The following is a 20,250-nucleotide window of genomic DNA, read 5'->3' as shown; positions in this document are numbered from 1 at the left end:
TAGCGAACGCGAGAATTTCGACAGTCTTTGTGTGATTTCGCGTGACACAGCTCGGTTTTGAAGTGAGACGTAATATTTATACAACAAGTGAACACTGTACTTCAATTAGCAGCAAAGATGGAAGCTGTTTGATTTGTATTTGTGTTGAAATCGTAAGAAATACAGCGAGCGTCGAGCGAATTTTTGGGATCGCGCTTTCTCACCTGCTCTATATTTATATGTGTACGTGTACGCGCGATGGCGGCGGCGTATGTTTACTGTTGATACGCTTCAAGTGCCTGTGGTACGTGCGGGCTTGATCTTGCTGCCAGTGGTCTTAGCCTTAATCTCTGTGAATTTTTAGTCTATTGCAGCGCGATTAGTCTAATTAATTAGCAAATGTGCACGCGCGGCTATAACCAATGAAACGAAACGTCACGAAATCTATTTTTATCCTCCAATCACAGTTCGGAGCAATTCCTGTGTTTAGACCGATATATCAATTATCATGTCCTGGTCGGTTTAAACTAGATACAATAATGTAACCCAAACCCAAGAGGATAGGGTTTGGGCGATTAACCTATCCTCTTGGGTTTGGGTTACATTATTGTATCTAGTTTAAACCTATAGCCGTATAGGCTATACTATAGTATTACTAGGCCTACAAGTACAACGTACACTACTTACTGGCTGCCGCCATTGGCATTGCTGCTGCCGCTGCACACTGACACATAAATATATATATATATATATACGAATATATATAAATTATAATATATTCGTATTGTCTGTTTGTTTGGTGGGATCCACGGATCTCGAATCCGATGGATTCGCTGATCAACTTCGGAAGATCTTTAGCATGCAAATACATAACTGTTCTTATGTTTTAGTAGATAGCCACCTACTAGTTGTTTACGCCGCTAGATTGGTTGCGCTGTCACTTCGCTCTGATAATCGGTTGACGTACCAATGAGACCGGAACCAATCTAAAATCTCGCCTAAACTGTGCAAATGGCTGCCGTTAAAACCTGAAGGCTCTTTTCGAATCGAGGTTTGTGAAATCGGATAAATTTGATGTAGCCACGTTGTCAAGTGAGATCCACGATTATTTTGTAAAGACTGTTATTTTATTATAGTGAGTTTTATATAATACTAGTTTATTATCGCAGTGAGCAGAGAAATAATACTCTGGCGTCAGTGTAAAGTGACTAGGTCCAGGGTGTTCCGTTTCGTTGCGAGTTTCTCAAGCATGAATAACATACTTCTGCGTTGCGTGTTGGTAAACCGTAAACGGCGCCGTATTTGATAGTTGTATCCTGAGGAAGTAGTAGATTCCTTCTAATACTAATACTAATAGTTCTATTACTATTAGATTAGACTGATTGATTTAGCACCATGAAATACATAGCCTCATAGGCATAAGCGGGCAAGCGTAAGGGAGGGAGATTGTGCACAATGGCGTTCATGTGGTAAGTTTGTGTGTTGTAATGTTGAACGGCATTTACAAATTACAGTAGGCCTACATACTCAGTGTAGGCCTACGTAGGCCCTACAGCCTACTCACTGACACTGTATAAGTCATTAAGTGTATTGTACAATGTACTGTAGTGTAGACTAGTAGTAGTAGTACTCGCAGGCACTTGGGACATAGTGAGTAAAAACTGAAAATAGATGAACGCACATTCACAAATACTACCCCTACACTTCCACTGTTGTGTCACTGTATTATGTATATCAACTAGATACAATAATGTAACCCAAACACAGGATATGGTCACAAGTTACAACGCGAGCCTATTCTTGTCTTTGGAGGAACCCCTGAGTGAATCACTCAGGGCAGTTTGCTTGTGCGTTTTCAGAGACTAGAATTTCCAAACTGGGTTTATTCTAAACACGAACCTTTCTTCGCTATCCTGGAACTTAATATGTATCACAATATTGTATCCGTTATTGTAACGGATATTGTATATCCAATATCCAATATATTGTGTATCCAATATCACACCGTTATTGTAACCGGTTGCACGTCTGCCAAATTTTCATGGACATTTGCTGGAAAAATACGGTAATTCCATGAGGCCGTGCTCTGGAGTGAACTAGTTAGTATGGCAGAATTTTCATGAAGTCACACGGACTCTTGCATATATATATATGTCAAATCAGGGAGTCCGACAGTAAATCAGGGAGTATTTGACTTCGGACTCCCATTAATTTCACACCCTGCATATCAATAATATAATAAATTTTTATTGATTACAGATTAGGTGCGAATCTACCTTCTAAATCGTTTTAGGCTTATGAAACAAAATTAGCCAATCAGTTAACAGATTTGCACTAGCCAGTTGATTGCAATTTGTTGCCGATCAATGATCTTGATCACAAGTTGCAGTACTTGCTGGCGAGGTAGATTCAAAGGGGATCCAATATGGCGGCGTGCGACCCAGCCAATCACTGCTTGTTGTTTGTTGTACCATCCTGTAACAGGTCACAGCAAAACGTGATCCGTTGGAACTGCGTTTGCATTTGTTTGGGTAGATCGGGATCAGGTGATCCTGATCAGACAGATTTGTCCCAGACAAACGGACCGAATAAGAAAAAAACAGAAACTTCGTTTGTACACTCCATGAAATGTTCTGATGAAAATGGGATGCTGGAGACTTCGTAATAGATCTAGGTAGCTGGATGCTGGAATGGCAACAAATCAATGTTTTTTGTTTTGTGTTTGTACAGTCAATACATTACCCTACTAGTACTACTGTTAAATTAGTACATTTATTGCAGAGCAATGGAAATATCGATCACTTCTTCGGAAATGGAAACAGAAGTTGTGGATGGTTTAGTCATATCAGGTATTCCGTATTAAGTATTTCTGATGCAGTAATATTGTTATCCTGTTGTGCCAATAGTTAAGGCCCTAATAAAAAATATTGTTTGTTTGCCCTCACCCGACCGACTTGGCAAAAAGGGGCCGACTCTAAAAAATTTATTGATATTTTTTTGTAACAAATTGTATCGCTGTACATTATATTTAAATCTGTAGGCAATACATTATATGTACCAAGCAAAACAAACATTCAGCATAAAAGGTATTTCCACGCAAGCACACCCGAGCATGTAGACGCCATGCTGAATTTGTAAAAAGACCCCGCCCTCAAAAAAACGCCAACCTACCTAGCCAAACTTTTCAGCCTGGGTCGGGTGAAGGCAAACAAAGATTTTTTTAACTGTGGCCTAAGGTAACGGGTTAGAAATTGGATAAAATATGCTGTAGGAAAATCTATATAAAATTAGAGTAAAGTGCAGCATTTTGTCAAAATTTGAAATGATTAAAACATATGCAGACTAGAGCATTCGGAGAGCGCAGACCTCCGCCAAGGCAGCTCAATTCTTTCACTGTGGAAAATTTTATTAATTAATTAATTAAATAATTAATTGGATCTGGATGACCACCAAAATGTAATCAATTCTAAGTTACCCCATTTCTGGCCTATCCTTAAAATTCAAGTAATTAATTGGATCCGGATCACTACCAAAATATAATCAATTCTAAGTTAGCCCATTTCTGACCTATCCTGATTATTTTATGACAATCCATCGATAACTTTTTCAGTTAGGCTGTACACAAACAAACCCACAAACCAACAAACACACGCCGGTGAAAACATAACCTGCCAACCCCTTGGCGGAGGTAATAATGAGTATTCCATGTGTACTTCGTAGGTTGTGATGTGTGTGGAGCAGACCATCCCACAGAGGCTTGCCCAGAGTTGGCCCTGTGTTCTGCTGACACGAAGCTCCATCAATCTGCGCAGTCAAGGGCACGACTCACCCTTCCAAAACACCTAGAAATTGTTGACTGTCCAGATGGAACAACAGGAATCCTAGCAGTAGAAAATATTTCTGCAAAGGCACAGTTTGGGCCTTTTGAAGCTAAACGTGTTCTTTATGCAAACGAAGAGGAAGGATTCCAATTAAAGGTAAACTAATTCCAATAAATGTGATAATGGTATCAAGTTTAGTGTGTTATCTGCTGTCATTGTTGATATGGCTCAGCTTTGATAGTAACATAGCAATTACCTACACATCATATATATGCATACATGTGTATACAAGAATCTCGTAAAAATCAGGGGAATACTGTAAGATCATCATCAGATCTTAAGATCTATCAATTTTGACTATTGTTAGCGCTTTGGTGAAACCTACGAATACTATTATGCAGGGTTCTCCCCATGTAATGAGCTCATGGCTGGGCCTGAAATTTTTTCAAAGCTAAGGCTAATTGGAGATATCCCATAAATCATCTGACATGCCTTAATTGCCTAATCGACATGCCTGAATTTCCAGCGGTATTTACTTTTGACAATCCAAATACAGTAATGCTGAGTTTTATGACTTTATGGATATATATGTCTCTGAAATGATGGAGTTTAACTATGTAATGGGGCCGTTTACGACACACATGAATGACTCCAATTAACAATCAGGGATGAATTGCCCGATTGCCCGACGTGCCTTCTGAAATTCTGAGGGAAAACTCTATGATACACGAATAGCTCTGTCAGAAACATAGCGATAAATGTCCCCCCTTGCAGAACAAATAGGAGGAGTAATTGTATCACAAAGCAATCGCGATGTTAAATACGTTCTCAGCAAAGTGGTTAGCAGGATTCGAAATTAATGGTAGTCCATTAGCCTGAAGCTACCAGATTTACTCACGGACAAGTAGATTGCAGTAACAACTAGTCCGGTAGACTACCTGAGTGTCTGCGTCAACATATATATGTCAGTTTTTCACTAACACGGACGAATAAACTGATAATCTAAATAATTTTTCTGTCCTGCAAGTTGTTTTAACATTTTAAATCAATTAAACCATCAATTATCAAATATACTTCAAAGTTCAAACTATGCATTATCAGGTACATTGATCAATAACATGGACGTAGCCAATTTTGTTGCTTATGCTATGACAGAGAGCGACAGTGCTCGTTCTGCCAAAACTCGTGAAATACCAAAATTCTGAACCAGAAGTCGCAGCGGATTACCAGATTTTAGCGGTCCATATGACTACCAGACAAAGCAGGTTAATTTTGCACCCTAAGTTAGTCTGTTTACTACCGAATATCCCTACCCACTCTCAGATTTTAATTTAACTCCAGAAGCATTGCTGAAATTATATCCTTGCCAGGCTCTCCTGTATTTTAAGCACTGTAGAAGTAACAATAAAGTGAAAATAATAAAAAAGAAATCCCAGGTTAGATGAATTAAGGTTTTCACCCAGATGAGCTAACATAGACATACCAACCCACTCCAGTGTGAGTAGAAAACCAGATTTCGCATTTAAGCTATTATAGTAAGTAGTAAGTACCCAAAAAAACATTTAGCAAAACATACAATATCATGCTTTTATCCTTATAATATGGTTTATTAGATTAATGATCTTCACCCCAATCGTCAAAAAATTGTAAACATTGCGTTGCTAATAGTTGTAAATTCGAGGGGAATGTATTTCCAGGTCTTGTCAAAAGATGGATCTGGAGTACTGCTCGACACAACAGATGAACACCAGTGCAATTGGATGTGTCTCGTGAGGCCAGCCGACTCGGTCGAGATACAGAACATGATTGCTTATCAATTAGGAAGTGAGATATTCTTCACTGCTACAAAGGAAATTGAGGAAGGGCAGGAGTTACGAGTATGGTATGCACCGGCATACGCAAGAAAACTGAAAAAACCAATTCACCCCGTAGAAGTGTTTTCAGGTATGCAGCATTCATGTGTTTCAATCTATGGGTATAAAAATGAGAGTTAAAATCAGAGAAATAAATTGTATTTAGAAACGTAGTTATAGTGTCAGCGTTAAAGGCATAATAGGTCCATTGATTATGCAATTTTAACGAATACTAGAGTAACTGGCACCTTGTGTAGTTAATAAGTACATTACCTTATAGCCAAACGCGTATTAGTTTGTCCAATATCACTGCTAGTTACTAAGAAATGTCGAATTGAAATCCGTAAATCTGGTAATCTGGCGCCAATGCTAAATTGCTTGCCAAGCAATATAGCCTCGATTTCGGTTCGGTGACGTCACGTGTTGCTACGGGTGTTTAACAGAGAATTGTTTGTCCCGGGATGCTTATAACGACTAATGAGCTAGTAGTATGTATCTGGGTGTATTCTCGGTATTGAGGCACAAGTAAATAACCATGGGTACTAATGAACGGGTACCCACATGTCTTCAATTTCGAACACAGGTGTATTCGTTTGACCAATATACGTAAATACGCGTAGTGCCGTTTGCTTTCCATGTTTAGTCTGTGGCCGTGGTTAGTCAGCGATCCCCCCATAGTGTTGGCCCCAAACACAGCCTACTTCATTATCACGAGCGCCCGTGATTCGTACGTGGATTTTACGTTCATTACAATCATAGCTAGCGTAGGGCCTACTGTTACGTATACAGTTACGGCACTGTACTATCGCTAGCGTGCCAGCTGAGCGGCAGCGAGCGGCAGCGTGCCAGCAGCAAGAGCTTGCAATAGCTGGTATTGCAACGGTAATAGCTGGAGATGATCTCCCAGTGCGCAGAGATACTGCATGAATGTAATAAACACGGACGTTCGTGATAAGGTAAAATGACAAGATAAGGATATAACGTTTTATCTGGGCTGTCCGTTTATAGATAGTCCGTGGGTGTCAGTTTTCGTTCGTGTGTTCTGCACCATTTACGTGTTTCCCATTTCATAGTGTAATAGCCCACCACAATTAAGACCACAATCAACCCAATCCACAATTAAGACCACAATTAAGGATCGAAATCACTGATGATAGCATTGCGTACGGCAGAGTATGCGTGCGAAAATGTCCGGTGCACTATAAATCTGTATCACACCCGCTTCGCGGCAGCTTTTTGAAAGTGTGGCCAACCGATTTTTGGACTGTAGATTTCAATTCGACATTTCTTAGTAACTAGCAGTGATATTGGACAAACTAATACGCGTTTGGCTATAAGGTAATGTACTTATTAACTACACAAGAGGCCAGTTACTCTAGCATTCGTTAAAATTGCATAATCAATGGACCTATTATGCCTTTAATAAACAACAGTTTTATTAGTCATTTTTCACTTCCCCAAAGTTTTCTTTATCTTCGTATTTTTTTGTACAACTTCTATGTGGATGTAGTTAAGGATACTGTTAGGGTTACGGACGGTTAACACTGTAAAGGGCATTGCAACATAACTGCTCATCAAATTCAATCAAACTCATATCCATTACATAAGAGAGATGTCTCTCTATGCTCCTGAAGAAATTATTTTTTTCAATTTACTGCTAATTAAGGGCGCGTTTGTTTGGGACGAATCCGTCTGATCGAGATCATGTGATCCTGATCCGACCAAACAAACGCAAACTCACTTTTACCGGTTCACGTTTTGCTGTGACCTATCACGGGATGGTCCATAACAAAGAACAAGCTGTGATTGGCTGAGGCGCGGTCCGCCATATTGGATCCCGTTGGAATCCTCCTCGCTAGCAGGGTCAGGTTAGGTGGATCGAGATCAAGTGATCCGACCAAACAATCAGTCAGATCAACGAATCCATCGGATCGAGATCCGTGGATCCGACCAAACAAACGCGCCCTAAGTGACGGCAAAAATTGTGAATTGTTATTTCTCAGAAACACCAGAGTTGGTACCTAACCTTTTAACCATAAGTTGTTCATAATATGAACTAAAAAAGAGTCCCTGGAATTTTTTTTTAATGTTTTAGTTTAGGAAATAAGTTGAAAAGATGTACGAAAATTTGTAGTGATTTTCAAAATGCAACAATTTCGTAAACAAAGAGCCATAACTTATAAAATATAATATTTTTAAAAAGTTCCGGGGACCCTTTTTTCCTTTGATATGTTAGGATTGAAACGTAACAATAATTTATGGAATCACAGTTGTGAGTTTAGAGAAATAGCATTTGAAAAATTAACAACTTCAGCATTTCTTACAATGGAGATATTAGCACTTTTCTAAATTTTTCGTGATTGAACGCCTGTGTTAAGAATTGACTAATGCAGGGATTTGGAACTGTTTGGGAGGCTACATACATAATTTCTACGTATACATAGCTGCTCATGGGTGCGATCTATCAAATAAAGTGGGTATTGAAATTTTGATTGAAAATCACCTCCCAGCCCTAACAGTATCTTTAACTCTTGTCTTTCTTTCAGCTGTTGAGGCAAGTGTTGCCCTGCAAGTGGATGAACAACTAGAGCAGAACGATGTCAGCGACAGTGTAAATCCAGAGAAAATTACACTGGTTGCAGAATGCAAGTGCGGTTGGTGTGGTCTATCATTTGTAGGTAAGTGATGTGACACCGATTGTGCCGAAAATACTCTAGAATGGTTTGGATATTCATCAATTTAACAATGGTATATTATTTTAAGCCAGATGCATATGAGGTGGCTTCTAAAACGTAGGGTACTCCTGCTCCTCCACACTCATTCATTGTCCTCATATAATGTAATACATGTATATTTATAATTCAAGTTTAAGTCATAATGAAAGTTATTTATAATTTTTGAGACATCTTTCACCTTTTGTTTGTTATGTGCTAAATAGGGGTTCAAGTATTATTACTATTTTTATGCATGCTTTGAACAGCATGCTGACATTACTTAGCCCCCAGGCAAGTGGTAGATAGTAAGCAACTCTTATGTTGAAATAAGCATGGTCTAAACATAACAAGAGCTCAAATTGATTTTTTGCAGACACTGGTGACTTGGCGAAGCACTTAATGGGACATTTCACGGGAGAAACAGGGAGCACAGCATCATTGGGTAAAAAGATGCGGAAAACTGCAGAGGTAGCATGTAGAAAAAAGGATGGTGTTCGCATCACTGCGAACAAAAAAACCAAATTAGAACCAGGCAGGAAACGTAACAACCGCAAGGTGAAAACCTCCGCAAAACATGGCAAACATCACTGCGAAGAGTGCCAGGAATATTTCCGCACCAAAGGTCAGTTAACGAAGCATCGGCGGGAGCACAAGCAGCTGCTGTGTAAGCATTGCGGAGAGTGCTTTCAGAGCATGGCCGTGCTGCGACCCCACATGCGCAAGCACACATACGATTCGAATCAGCGCCAGTGCAGTCTCTGTGGGAAGGTAGTCCCCCGTTATCAGTATAACAGCCACGTTTCTATGTGTACACACGGGCAGCACAGTGAGGCCAGTGTCAGTGGCAAGTTGAAGCCAGTTGTTCTTCTTGAAACACTGACACCTGGCCATTTTCTTAGTGCAGGGCTCCGTGTAAAAAATGAACCAATAGAACAACTGGAAGATAGTGATCACTCGTCAGAGAATATGGAAGAATGTGCTGTCTCAGAGGTAGCCTTTAATGAGGACAACAATGTAGTAGAAAATGCTGTAGTGACAAATGAAGACTCCCTTTCAGATAATGAGGCAGATGATGTCAGTCCAGCTAATGGAAATTTAACATTGGATAGTATGGAAGAGGCAGACAAATCTATGGATGTTGTTAGCCAGAACTCTCAAAATCTGAGTAAAATATTTGAGTGTAAAATATGCAAGAAATCATTCACTAGAAAAACCTCTTTGAGTCGACACATGGCACTTCATGAAGGCAGGTTCCAATGCCAAATATGTGATAGAAAGTTTTCAAGAAGAGATATTCTTGATGATCATGTATGCATAAATCTGGGAAAGTCACAGCAAGCAAAGTGTGACATCTGTGGACGTATATTTAACAACATGATGGAACTTTACCGTCACCTACAGACCCATTTGTCAAGCCACCACTGCAGCAAATGCCAAAGAAAATTCAGTACAGTTAAGGAACTTGAAAGCCATGCCTGTAGTTATAGCGAATGCCAGTATTTTTGCAAGTTATGCTACAAAGCATTCAACACGCAGAAACTATTGGATCGCCACAGCAACAAGCACAAGGGTCGATTTATATGCAACTTGTGTAACAAAACGTACACCAGCAAAAGCTCTCTGGAGAACCATAGTTGTGCTGTAACACCACGAGACAAAGTCTTCGGTTGCGATATCTGTGAAAAAAAGTTTGCCAAGGAGAAATACCTGACGAAGCACCTTCCTTTGCACACGGGCGAATTCGCCTGCGAGATATGCAAGAAGTGGCTCAGCGGCAAGGAGTGTCTCTTTAACCACATGCGATTCTGCAGCAAAGTGCAGGAGATTGAAACATTTGGCGTGATTGAATGCAGCAAGTGCAAGCTGGAGTACACTGACGTGCCTTCGTACAGACAGCACCAGATGACTCACACGCACGTTCACGTCTGCAGCAAGTGTGGCTGCAGGTTCCCGAAGCGCTCGCGCCTGGAGATGCACATCTGCGCCGAGATCGCTCCGAAGTGTCAGACGTGCGGCAAGGTGTTCAAGAGCGTGTCGAACCTCAACAAGCACATGGAGATCCACAACGATCCGAAGTACGAGTGCATGCACTGCGGAACGCACTTCCACCGTAGGGACAACATGATGGCACACGTGTGCAAGGGTGCGGACGGAATTGTGAAGCTTCGCAAGCAGATCGACAAGGAGGTTCATTTTGAGACGTTGGTGTGCGAGGTATGCGGCACGCAGTTCAACTCGCGCAGTAACCTCAACCAGCACCGTCTCCTGCACGGACAGAAGAACTTTGTGTGCGACGAGTGCGGCAAGAAGTTTCACCGAAAGGACGCGCTCAAAGACCACTCCATGGTGCATTCTGCCGAGTGTAAGTTCCAGTGTGTAGAGTGTGGCAAGATGGTGAAGTCCAGACACTCGCTCATAATGCACATGAGACTGCATGAGGAGGAAAAGCAATACTCCTGTGATGTTTGTGGAAAGTTCTTCTCCCAGAAGGGCAACATGTTAAAGCACAGGAACACGCACATTGACGGCATAAAGTTTCCTTGTTCGTACTGCGGCAAAAGCTTCGGATCAAAGGAGTACCTGGCCATTCACGTGTTAGAGCATACACAGACGGTGAGGTTCATTTGCGAGGTTTGCAATAAGCCATTTGTGAAAAAACATCTACTAAAACAACACGAGAAGATCCTTCACAGCAATCTAACTCTGACATGTGAGTTTTGTCCAACGACGGTAAAGCTGAGGCATAGCCTTCGTCGTCACCTGCGGAAGAAGCATGCGGACTTGCGCTATGAGTGGGATAAGACCGGTTACATCGAGCAGCTTATTAAGAACAAACAACAGGATGGAGTTGTAGAAACACTCATGTCCCTAAATCAACTCCAAGGAGCTGATACTGGATCCTTGCAGAATGCTTCAAACGAGCAGGTCAGACAGATTTTCATTAGTGGAGACATTTCAGATACTGGTGTTATTCAGCACATAGAGATTCCACCTGCCCAAGATCTCGAAGAAATCCACTTAACTGAGGAGCAGATCCCTGTTGAAAACAATGAAGGCGTTGTGGATGAAAATGATCTACATCGCATCGTCGCAACAAATAATGAATCCAAGTCTACACTTCAACAGCTTGTTCAGATACCTGGCTTTATAGAAGCCATCGAATCTGTACAGAGACAAGATCCAAATACAGTTATAACTTTTGAAGTTTTAAAAGAGTAATTATTTATTAAACTTGTTGTATCCTATTGTTATTAAATCCTAGTTCCAATTTAAGCAAATCACAGGATAAGAAAGTAAGTGCCTTGGTTATTTTTGCTGCACATTTTATTGACTGGGAAAAGTGTTTGGTGATAAAGTAAATTTATTAATTACTAATAAAATTAAGTAACTAAAATTAAATTAAAATTAAATTACTAAGTAAATTAGGTAAGTAACCCGCCAGATATTCCATTTCAGACCTATGTATAATCTACATATATATCCTGGAATGCTACATCACAATTAAAGATGGTCAAAACCGAGAGTTTATTTGTATTCAAGACAGTCTTATTAGTTAGCATTTAATCTACTAACCATCAGCTAAACAAAATTTTTATAAAATGACATATAAATTGAAATTTACATGAAAAGCACTAGATACTAGTGACAAAATTTACCTTTCACATCCTAACATGCTATATAATATCGTTTTATCTAAACTAGTTAATTAAATTTCACCAGTATCATTTGTCAGCATCCAATTGTAGGGTAATTGATTCCATTGATTTTTCTCTAAGTTAGAACATTGATATCGTTTGTTATGTTAGTTACAGAGTTGAATGAAATTTCAAAATGTGTACACATTAGTTAAGCAATTGAAGAGTAATTTCGTATGCACATACATACCCTATGATAGGAATAACCGAATTGTACGATGTATTGTCATGACGTGGCAGTGTGAATTATTAAAAATGTAAGTTTTTTATTACTACATGATCTAATATGTTTGATAATAGATTGACTTATACTGTTACAGCGACGTTATTGCAATAATCTAAACTACTTAATAGAGCCACTACTGACAGGAAGATAACTTGCTTAAAATCTTAAATTAATGGACTATGTTGCTATGTGGAAAAGTTTGTCAACTTTGAGCGGGAAGGAGAGCGGAGGAGGGGAAGGTGAATAGGTGGTTATAAGAAGGTATAATTATTAGGTAAAGATAAGAGGAATAAAAGTTTATACAATGTAAGATGAAAAAGGTAATGAACGGTGGAGATGAATAGTAAATGATGAAGTAGATGAGCGGACAGGTGGAAAGAGGAAAAGGGAAATGAAGTGGTGAGATGAGGGAGAAGTGTAGTTAGGGTAGAAGGCAGGGAGTAGTTCAGCCGAAGAGCTAAAGAGAGTCTTCATCCAACTTGCTCTACCCTCCACCTACTTTTACATTTGAAAATATTCTGCATCGTCTCAATCTGCACCCTACCTTACATAGTGACACCTATGATATAACACACATTTATGATATAATTTTCCTAAAACTTTCTTTTCTTACGGGAGAATAACGGTTGTCCTGTAATCTTCTGAGCCTCTGCTAACAGTGCTGCTATTTGATTGCCGTCTATGTGCCACTGCAGTGTATGTTCTTTATAACAGAAGGAGTGCCGCGTTCTCTTTGATGCCATGCTTACGTCGATACTGCCTTATTACATTGCCCTGGTATCCTGATGACCCTTAAAGCTGTTCATGCAGCGGTTTGTTCCAAGGAAATCGGCTACGTGAAAGTGTCCTTCGGTGGGTAGAAGTCTACAAGTATATAAGCAACAGACATTTTTGTACATATTGTATTAATATATAATATATTACATTAACAACATTGGTTATCAATAGAATTCCCCTCTTTCGTTGTTTGTTTATCACAAGTTTATATTTACATGCTAACACGTTAACTAATCTGTTATAGTCATCGGTAAAACTTACGCTAGTGCAGCAACAAGCCCGTACATAACCCTGGGCATTATAAGCATTTGCTGGTTTGTAAGGATAGCTTCCATGATTTTGTCAGCTGCATAGTCTGGTTCTAGGACAGGGCAGAAATTTGGGAACCTGTAATGTAGAGATGGACATGCAACATATTGTTATACTGTGTCATGTCGTTTCCACCGCGGCGGTTACTTGTAGATATCAGGATCGTCTATCAATATTGATAGACTCCTGTAGATATCAGCGAATTGCCGCTGAAATGCAAGCTCACCGTACTACAATGTATAAAATTACAGATTACGAATTTACATAATTCTTCACTATAGCATGTTTTACACGCAACAAGGTCGGCACACAGTAGGTAAAATACTGTATATAAAACTTCATATGCATATTTTGAGATACTACAATAGACCATAGATATTATAAAAACAGAGTTGTGCTTATATATATATATATATATATATATATATATATACCTATATCGAGAATTTACTGGCTGCATTGTATTATATATATGCTTATATTAAGAATGCTTAATTCTTAATACTCTTAAATATTCTTAATAACCTCTTGGTGAAATGTATTGAGCTGCATTGAACCGCATTGAGCTGTATTGACCCTATATTGAAACGTATTAAATTAAGCTGTTTTGATTCGTTGAGCTGTATTCAGCCGTATCGAGCTGTATTAACCCATATTGAGTTGTACTAAACCGCATTGAGCTGTATTGAACTGTACGTAGGGCCTACTGCGTTGTATTGAGCTAATTCCATATATATGAACTATATAATCATTATGGAAAGTGTTCACGTCATATATGTCTTATAAAGGTTGTAGCCTTGTGTGCACGTCGTGGTTCGGACGTTGCTGTTACTAGCTATAATTAGCAAGTCTATCTAACAATAATTTAATGAAACTCTTGATCTTACTTGACTTGCACACCACCAAACATTCCAGTGTTTATGAAATAGGGACAGACACATGTCGTGTGGACACCATCCTTTCCCGAAGCATGAAGTTCAAACCTATAAAGTGAAAATAGCAGCAGATGTTACTTCATGTTAGCAATGTACGTGTACAAAAATGTGACGTATTCTTACTCAATTATATACCCTTTAGAAATAATACCCAGACTCGAGGCAACCAAAATGGTGTGCGAATTTACCGAAGTGATTGATCAAGTCCAACAGCGGCAAACTTGCTGGCACAGTAATCCACCAACCCGTTTACTCCAACAAGGCCTGCTGAACTAGCAATAGTAACGACATGCCCGTGGTTTTGCTCCAGCATGTGCGGCAGAAATGTCTTTACTGTCTATATAAATTGTAGAAAAAGAGGTTAAGCAAGTGTGTTGATATATATATGAGGTTATATCGCCTTTTAAACAATAGTTCTATGGCTTTGCTTCGTAAAATCATCTAAAGTGCTACTAATATGCACGCCCATTGGTGGTTCTTCTGACGCTATTTACCAAACGTAAGCTGGTAAAAAACGCACCACTCCTCTGCACACCACACAATTTCGCATCCCAACAGATTGTTGGACAGAGAGAGAGAGCAATACGCGTTCTTACCCAGAAATGAGCAACGGTGTTTACGTCGAACGTCTTTTTCACCAGTTCATCGGATGCATCTAGCAGCTTTTTCCCGGTGACAATACCGGCGTTGTTGACAAGGATGGTGACATGACCGACATCCCTCTTCACCTCGGCTGCTGCTGCGTATATCGCCTCGCGACTGCCCAGATCCACCGTGTATGCATGCGCCTTCACACCTTCCTTTCTCACAAGAGCAGCAGTTTCCTCGTTGCCACTAGTGTTGACGTCCCAGAGAATGATCGTATTGCCTAGTTTTGCAAATTTGGTAGCCAGCAAACGTCCGAGACCGCTCCCAGCACCCGTGATGAGCACTATCTCTCCTTGTACACGTTTCGCCTTGTAAGGTAGCGGTAGTAAAAACTTGATTATCGATTTTGCGATAGCAAGCCATATTCGCATAGAAAATATTGTTAATTCAATTAAGAGAGGCAACACGACTCGAAGCTGCTCGGTTACTATACTAAAAATTTCACTTGCGTTCTTCATAATGACGAATTGACGAAGAGAGCAGGGTGGTGATGGCGAGCTAGAACTTGAACCGTATTGTGCACTCTAGCTATAAAGTATATAAGAACGCACCATATCTAAGATTGAAGGGGCCGCTTATCTTCGGGGCACTGGATTAAACCATTTTAATTATCTGGGTTATTTTCTTCGAGATTCGAGAATAGATGTCAACCGGACGCTGGAAAGCTGTGAATTGCGATTTCATTTAGCTGGGAACTAGACAAATTTCATAGTTTAATCTGGGACACTGGGAATTGGTGCCCACTCAAGATTTATACAGATTGCTAACGTCACACAGCGCTTTGTTGCTTGCGTATTTTGTGCGCAGCGGTGAGTGAAAACGAGCAAAGGTAATTATCTTAGAAAGTAAATAAAATCAAGAAATTTTCTTGTCAGAGACACTAGAACGATAGATGTGTTTTGTTTGTTTAATTAGTGTTCTCGTACAAGAGGGAGAGAGCGTACATGAGATAGGGAGCAGCCTAATTAGTTGACCGTATAAGGTGCTAGCATAGATTATAAGATAAATTTTTAGTATTAATTATACGATCTGATCTTCAGAGACGTTTATATACTAGCTGTTGTAATTACCATCTACGTATAGTATAAGCGAGTGACATATTGTCCCACGCTCTATATACCTGCTAGCTGGGAATTAATTGGTCTCATTAGGTGCTGTTATTAGGTGCTGCCGGCGCACACGTGGCGATTTTTATCGACAGTAGGCCTAGGCCTACTGCCGATTTTGTTGCCAGCAACAAAATCGCCGAGAAATCGCCACGTGTGCGCTGCACGGCGTCGGCGATTTTGACGCCAGAAACTCGTCGCTGGAATATCAAACACGTTTGATATTTGTTGCCAAGTCGCTGAACAATCGCTACGTGTGCGCTGACCAGGCATAGGCGCCGGATTCAGTCAACAGTTTTTGGATTAACCAATCAAATGCATGATTTGAAGCACGTGATCAAATATGGCCGCGCCCGTGGAGGGGTTTGAACTAGGGGCGTTGCTATCCCCCGGGCGTGGAAGGACGCGGCCAAAATATATGTTAAAATTAGAAGTGCCTAGTAAACATATCCTATCGCACCTTTCAGCCGGCTGCGGGTTGCAGAGGTCGATTTTTATCGACAGTAGGACCCTACTGTCGATAAAAATCGCCACGTGTTCGCCCGGTTTTACGATCATTCATCGATCACGCGCGGTGTGGTAATCCTCATATATGACATCTGTCAAGGTCACTTATGTTAGACATATCAGTTAGACACTGATGTTTGCTGAACTTTGGATCCGGGCCTGGTGCAACAGCTCGCTATTTATTGACTCGCTATCTGAGGGCCATCGTGATGAGATGTGCTCAATTATAGACCCGTAGTGGTCTAGTATTTTTCTGCCCGATATCTAAATCCATTAATTAAAATATATAGATGCGGGAAAAGTTCGTATTTTCGCGATCACAATCGCTATCGATGTATCACGGAGCATGTTGGTTCGTGGGTCTGTGTGTGTGTGTGTGTGTGTGTGTGAAGCTCCGGAGTTGGTGTGGTGTGTTCCGGGCGTGTGTGTGTGTGCTGTGTGTGCTGTGTGTGTGCGGCGCGTGTCGTGGCGTCTGTGCGCGTGGTGCGTGTGTTATCACGGCGCGCGGCGTGCCTGTTGCGTGCGTATTTGCGTTATGTATGCACGCGCTAGCGCGCGCGCGTGCGTGGTGTCTCATGCGTGGCTCCCACCGGCCCGTGCGTTTTGCGTGTTGGTGTGTGTGTGTGCGTAGTGTGTGTGCGTGTCTGGCCCGCGCAAGTTCGCAACCGCGCGAGCATGTGTATATGTACGGCGCGCTTGTGTGTAAACCATTAAGTGGCAAGAAGAACGCCTTTTTAGTATAAAAATTTCGCCTATAACGCGCCTTATATGTAACATCAAGCCAATTAAAATCTATGACAGTGTATTACAGTGATACTTCCTGTAGCATCTTTTTAACATATATGGCTATGCACGCGGCATCTGCATCTTGGCGGAGTATCCCTCTCAGAGAAGCCTACTGAAGAAGTCCTACCTGTGCATGTGCCACCGGCACATGGTGAAGCTTGGCAGTGGAACAGCCTTACGCGGGCACGCTAACGTAATCAGACGCTGCTGAATATTGAACGCATGCTGTTCCTATTATATATAGTCATGATTAATCGCAATGCCGCGTGCATGCAGTGTGTCCACCCGTACAATACCGTTTTCTGACCATGCAGGTGTTGGTGATAGTTTGCCAATTGCCGCTGTCCCATTCGCTCAGTCAGCATTGCAAACGCAGCGTCAACAGTTAGCCAGTGCACACTCGCATTATAGAAAGCAACACGAGTAAATATCGGCAATAACAGCAACGCCGCACGTAGAGCATATAGTGCCCTACGTACTGCATCCACAACGCTTCGGGGAGATAAGAAGCTAGCTGTCTTTGCTGTACTATCATATCTGTACTATTGTATATATTGTACATATATATATATACGTAGGTATATACTATTATATATATTGTTATATATATGGTCAGCGATTTGTACGCTCCCACGCTGCCTGAGCCGTAACGGGTTATACAAATTACCTCGTCATGCGGCTTATTGTGATGCGCATATCGTCACGCTTGTGAATTGTGCGGCCACGATAACTAAGATTCACACCGTTCTAAATAACTAAGCCTTATGCAAGGAAGTGAGAAAAAAGTACAAATTATATTCTTTAGTGCATGTCATTTCATCTTGGCATTTTTTGTGCGCGTTGCTGGCAAAGCGAGGGTGGCGCTCGTAGTGGGGCGATACTGATTTTCGGCAGCCGACCGTTATCCGTCCGTTTACTTGTATAGCATGCATGCCGTTGGCGAAAATGTTATCAAGGCAACCTGTTATGTGTGGCACAACTGATGACTATATATATATATTAGGTATATATATATACGTATACTATATAACTTATCACTGATAGGTATATATACACAAAAGTCTCAGTAAAGTATATAGGTTAATGGCGCTTTAAAATTCATATTGTAACGACTGCCTTTCGAGATGCTCATCTCTTCAATCAGGGATCCCAGCTGACATAAGAATCGAACAGTAGATGACTACTACTCTACTACTATACTACTCTACACTCTACACTCTACTACTCTACTCAACACTAGTATGACCGTTTCTTGAAGTCCCGTCGTTTACGTTGTACTTGTAGTGAGCATGTGAGGAATTTAACTGTATGTTATATATGAACTTTAAATTATTAAAAATAGAAGTTAAAACATCGTGATAAAATGCAAACATGATAAAACAAAAATGTAAATAACAACAAAACAAAAGCAAATAATACAACAAGTAAACTACAACCGCAACAAAACAAAAACTGTGTACCGCCCGAGGGCGCCAGGTACGCTACATGTGAGGTTTGTAAAAGTGTTCCTGTTCCGTCATTTCAGGCAAGAAGTAACAGTTATGTTAAATGTTTATATGCACCTACTTGGGCAATTTGGCCATTCGGTCAAGCAGGTATTGAGGCAGTCCGAGTTTCCTCTGACCAAAACACACATCATATCTGCTAAAAGTTGTTAGTGTAGCCTGTAGCCGTGTAGGCACTGCCATTCCCATTGGCATTGGTCATTCTCATTCATTCATCATTGCTCCCTCTACAGTGCGCCACCCCTGTCGCGATCCGGATAAGAATGTGTAGAGCACAGGCACTTGGAACGTCTCAATAAATAATTAAAAGGTAAATAAACACGAAATGTATTTACTACCAAAGTCTTAATGTTTCTCTACTCTATTTCGCATATATAATCACCTGGAAATGCTGGTCAAATGCTCATCTGCAACACACAAGTACACCGCACGCGGTACAAGGATAGAGAGCATGGTTCCATTGAGAACTATGTAGCGTAACTCATCGGCTTTGCTCTCACAACCATGCTCTCTATCCTTGAGCCCCGCATGCTAGCTGCTGCACACTGACACATAAATATATACATATGTCATTAATATATTCTATATATTTATGTGTCAGCGTGCAGCAGCTAGCGTGCGGTTAGCTCTAGTACTATAGCTCGCATACAGTTGCCGCAGGGCTATAGAACATTTTATGTTAGGTTTCGCAACTGCACCTGTTCCCCAAAGCTTCCACGAAAAATCGCTCACAAAACGCAAAATGATCGGGCTTTTTAACACTTATCTATCTACATGGACATCTCACCTATCTTTTTGAACACTTTCCACAACTGAATTTTACACCATGTATTTATGCATTTATTCCTCAAAGTGCTAGCACTACTTGCGTTTCGTTTTGAATTGCTGTTGTGTACATGCGTGACGTCACCCGAAATGTAGACAAAACACATGGGCAGCTATAATGCAGCCTATTACATTTCGGGTGACGTCACTCGTGTACAGTGTACACAACAGCAATCCAAAACGAAATGCAAGTAGTGCTAGCACTTTGAGGAATAAATGCATAAATACATGGTGTAAAGTTGTGGAAATTGTTCCAAAAGATAGGTGAGATGTCCATGTAGATAAATAAGTGATAAATAAGGCCCGATCATTTGGCGTTTTGTGAACAATTTTTTGTGGAAGCTTTGGGGAACAGGGGCCCATTGTCAGAAACAAAATTAGTCTTACTCTTAACATTAGTCTTAACATTAACTTCCACTCGTTAACTGTTGACAGAAACATCGTAATGTTACGAGAACGAAAAATCCTCGCAAATATCCTCTTAACATTACGAGAGCCCTCTCGTAACTTTAATATTAAGTTGAAAATAACACATTTACACTACGAATTACAATTATAGTGATA

At 40.6% G+C, this 20,250-nt stretch overlaps 4 protein-coding genes across 8 annotated transcripts in view; 2 read left to right on the top strand and 2 right to left on the bottom strand.

Annotated features, from left to right (window-relative positions):
* Positions 1-695, bottom strand: part of LOC106819194 (palmitoyltransferase ZDHHC22-like) — a 5,902-nt gene extending 5,207 nt beyond the window's left edge. Inside the window, exon 1 of the mRNA XM_014823847.1 lies at positions 667-695. The gene's annotated coding sequence lies outside the window, so the exon portion shown is untranslated. The remainder of the gene's footprint in view (positions 1-666) is intronic.
* A 237-nt stretch (positions 696-932) lies between these two features.
* LOC106819159 (zinc finger protein 585B-like) lies at positions 933-12,337 on the top strand. 5 transcript variants are annotated; one of them, XM_014823816.1, is made up of 7 exons: positions 933-1,030; positions 2,761-2,828; positions 3,700-3,956; positions 5,498-5,744; positions 8,200-8,331; positions 8,741-11,727; positions 11,796-12,337. In XM_014823816.1, the coding sequence occupies exons 2-6, from the start codon at positions 2,765-2,767 to the stop codon at positions 11,584-11,586; spliced, it is 3,546 nt and encodes a 1,181-aa protein (XP_014679302.1). In that variant the 5' UTR covers positions 933-1,030; positions 2,761-2,764; the 3' UTR covers positions 11,587-11,727; positions 11,796-12,337. The 5 variants fall into 5 exon arrangements, with proteins under 5 accessions (XP_014679302.1, XP_014679313.1, XP_014679318.1 ...); XM_014823827.1 differs by lacking the exon at positions 933-1,030 and adding an exon at positions 1,035-1,114; XM_014823832.1 differs by lacking the exon at positions 933-1,030 and adding an exon at positions 1,238-1,258.
* A 165-nt stretch (positions 12,338-12,502) lies between these two features.
* Positions 12,503-15,328, bottom strand: LOC106818971 (epidermal retinol dehydrogenase 2-like). Its single transcript, XM_014823639.1, has 5 exons — positions 14,906-15,328; positions 14,498-14,646; positions 14,262-14,357; positions 13,327-13,452; positions 12,503-13,152 (listed from the first exon to the last, which is right to left on the bottom strand). The coding sequence occupies exons 1-5, from the start codon at positions 15,326-15,328 to the stop codon at positions 13,053-13,055; spliced, it is 894 nt and encodes a 297-aa protein (XP_014679125.1). The 3' UTR covers positions 12,503-13,052.
* Positions 15,329-19,918: 4,590 nt separating this feature from the next.
* The window catches only part of LOC106819207 (epidermal retinol dehydrogenase 2-like), a 9,316-nt gene continuing 8,984 nt past the window's right edge, over positions 19,919-20,250 (top strand). Inside the window, exon 1 of the mRNA XM_014823856.1 lies at positions 19,919-19,950. The gene's annotated coding sequence lies outside the window, so the exon portion shown is untranslated. The remainder of the gene's footprint in view (positions 19,951-20,250) is intronic.

The sequence above is a fragment of the Priapulus caudatus genome, unplaced genomic scaffold, assembly GCF_000485595.1.
Source record: "Priapulus caudatus unplaced genomic scaffold, Priapulus_caudatus-5.0.1 Scaffold38, whole genome shotgun sequence".
Taxonomy (NCBI): Eukaryota; Metazoa; Priapulida; class Priapulimorpha; order Priapulimorphida; family Priapulidae; genus Priapulus; species Priapulus caudatus.
This window is presented reverse-complemented; position numbering and strand designations above follow the sequence as displayed.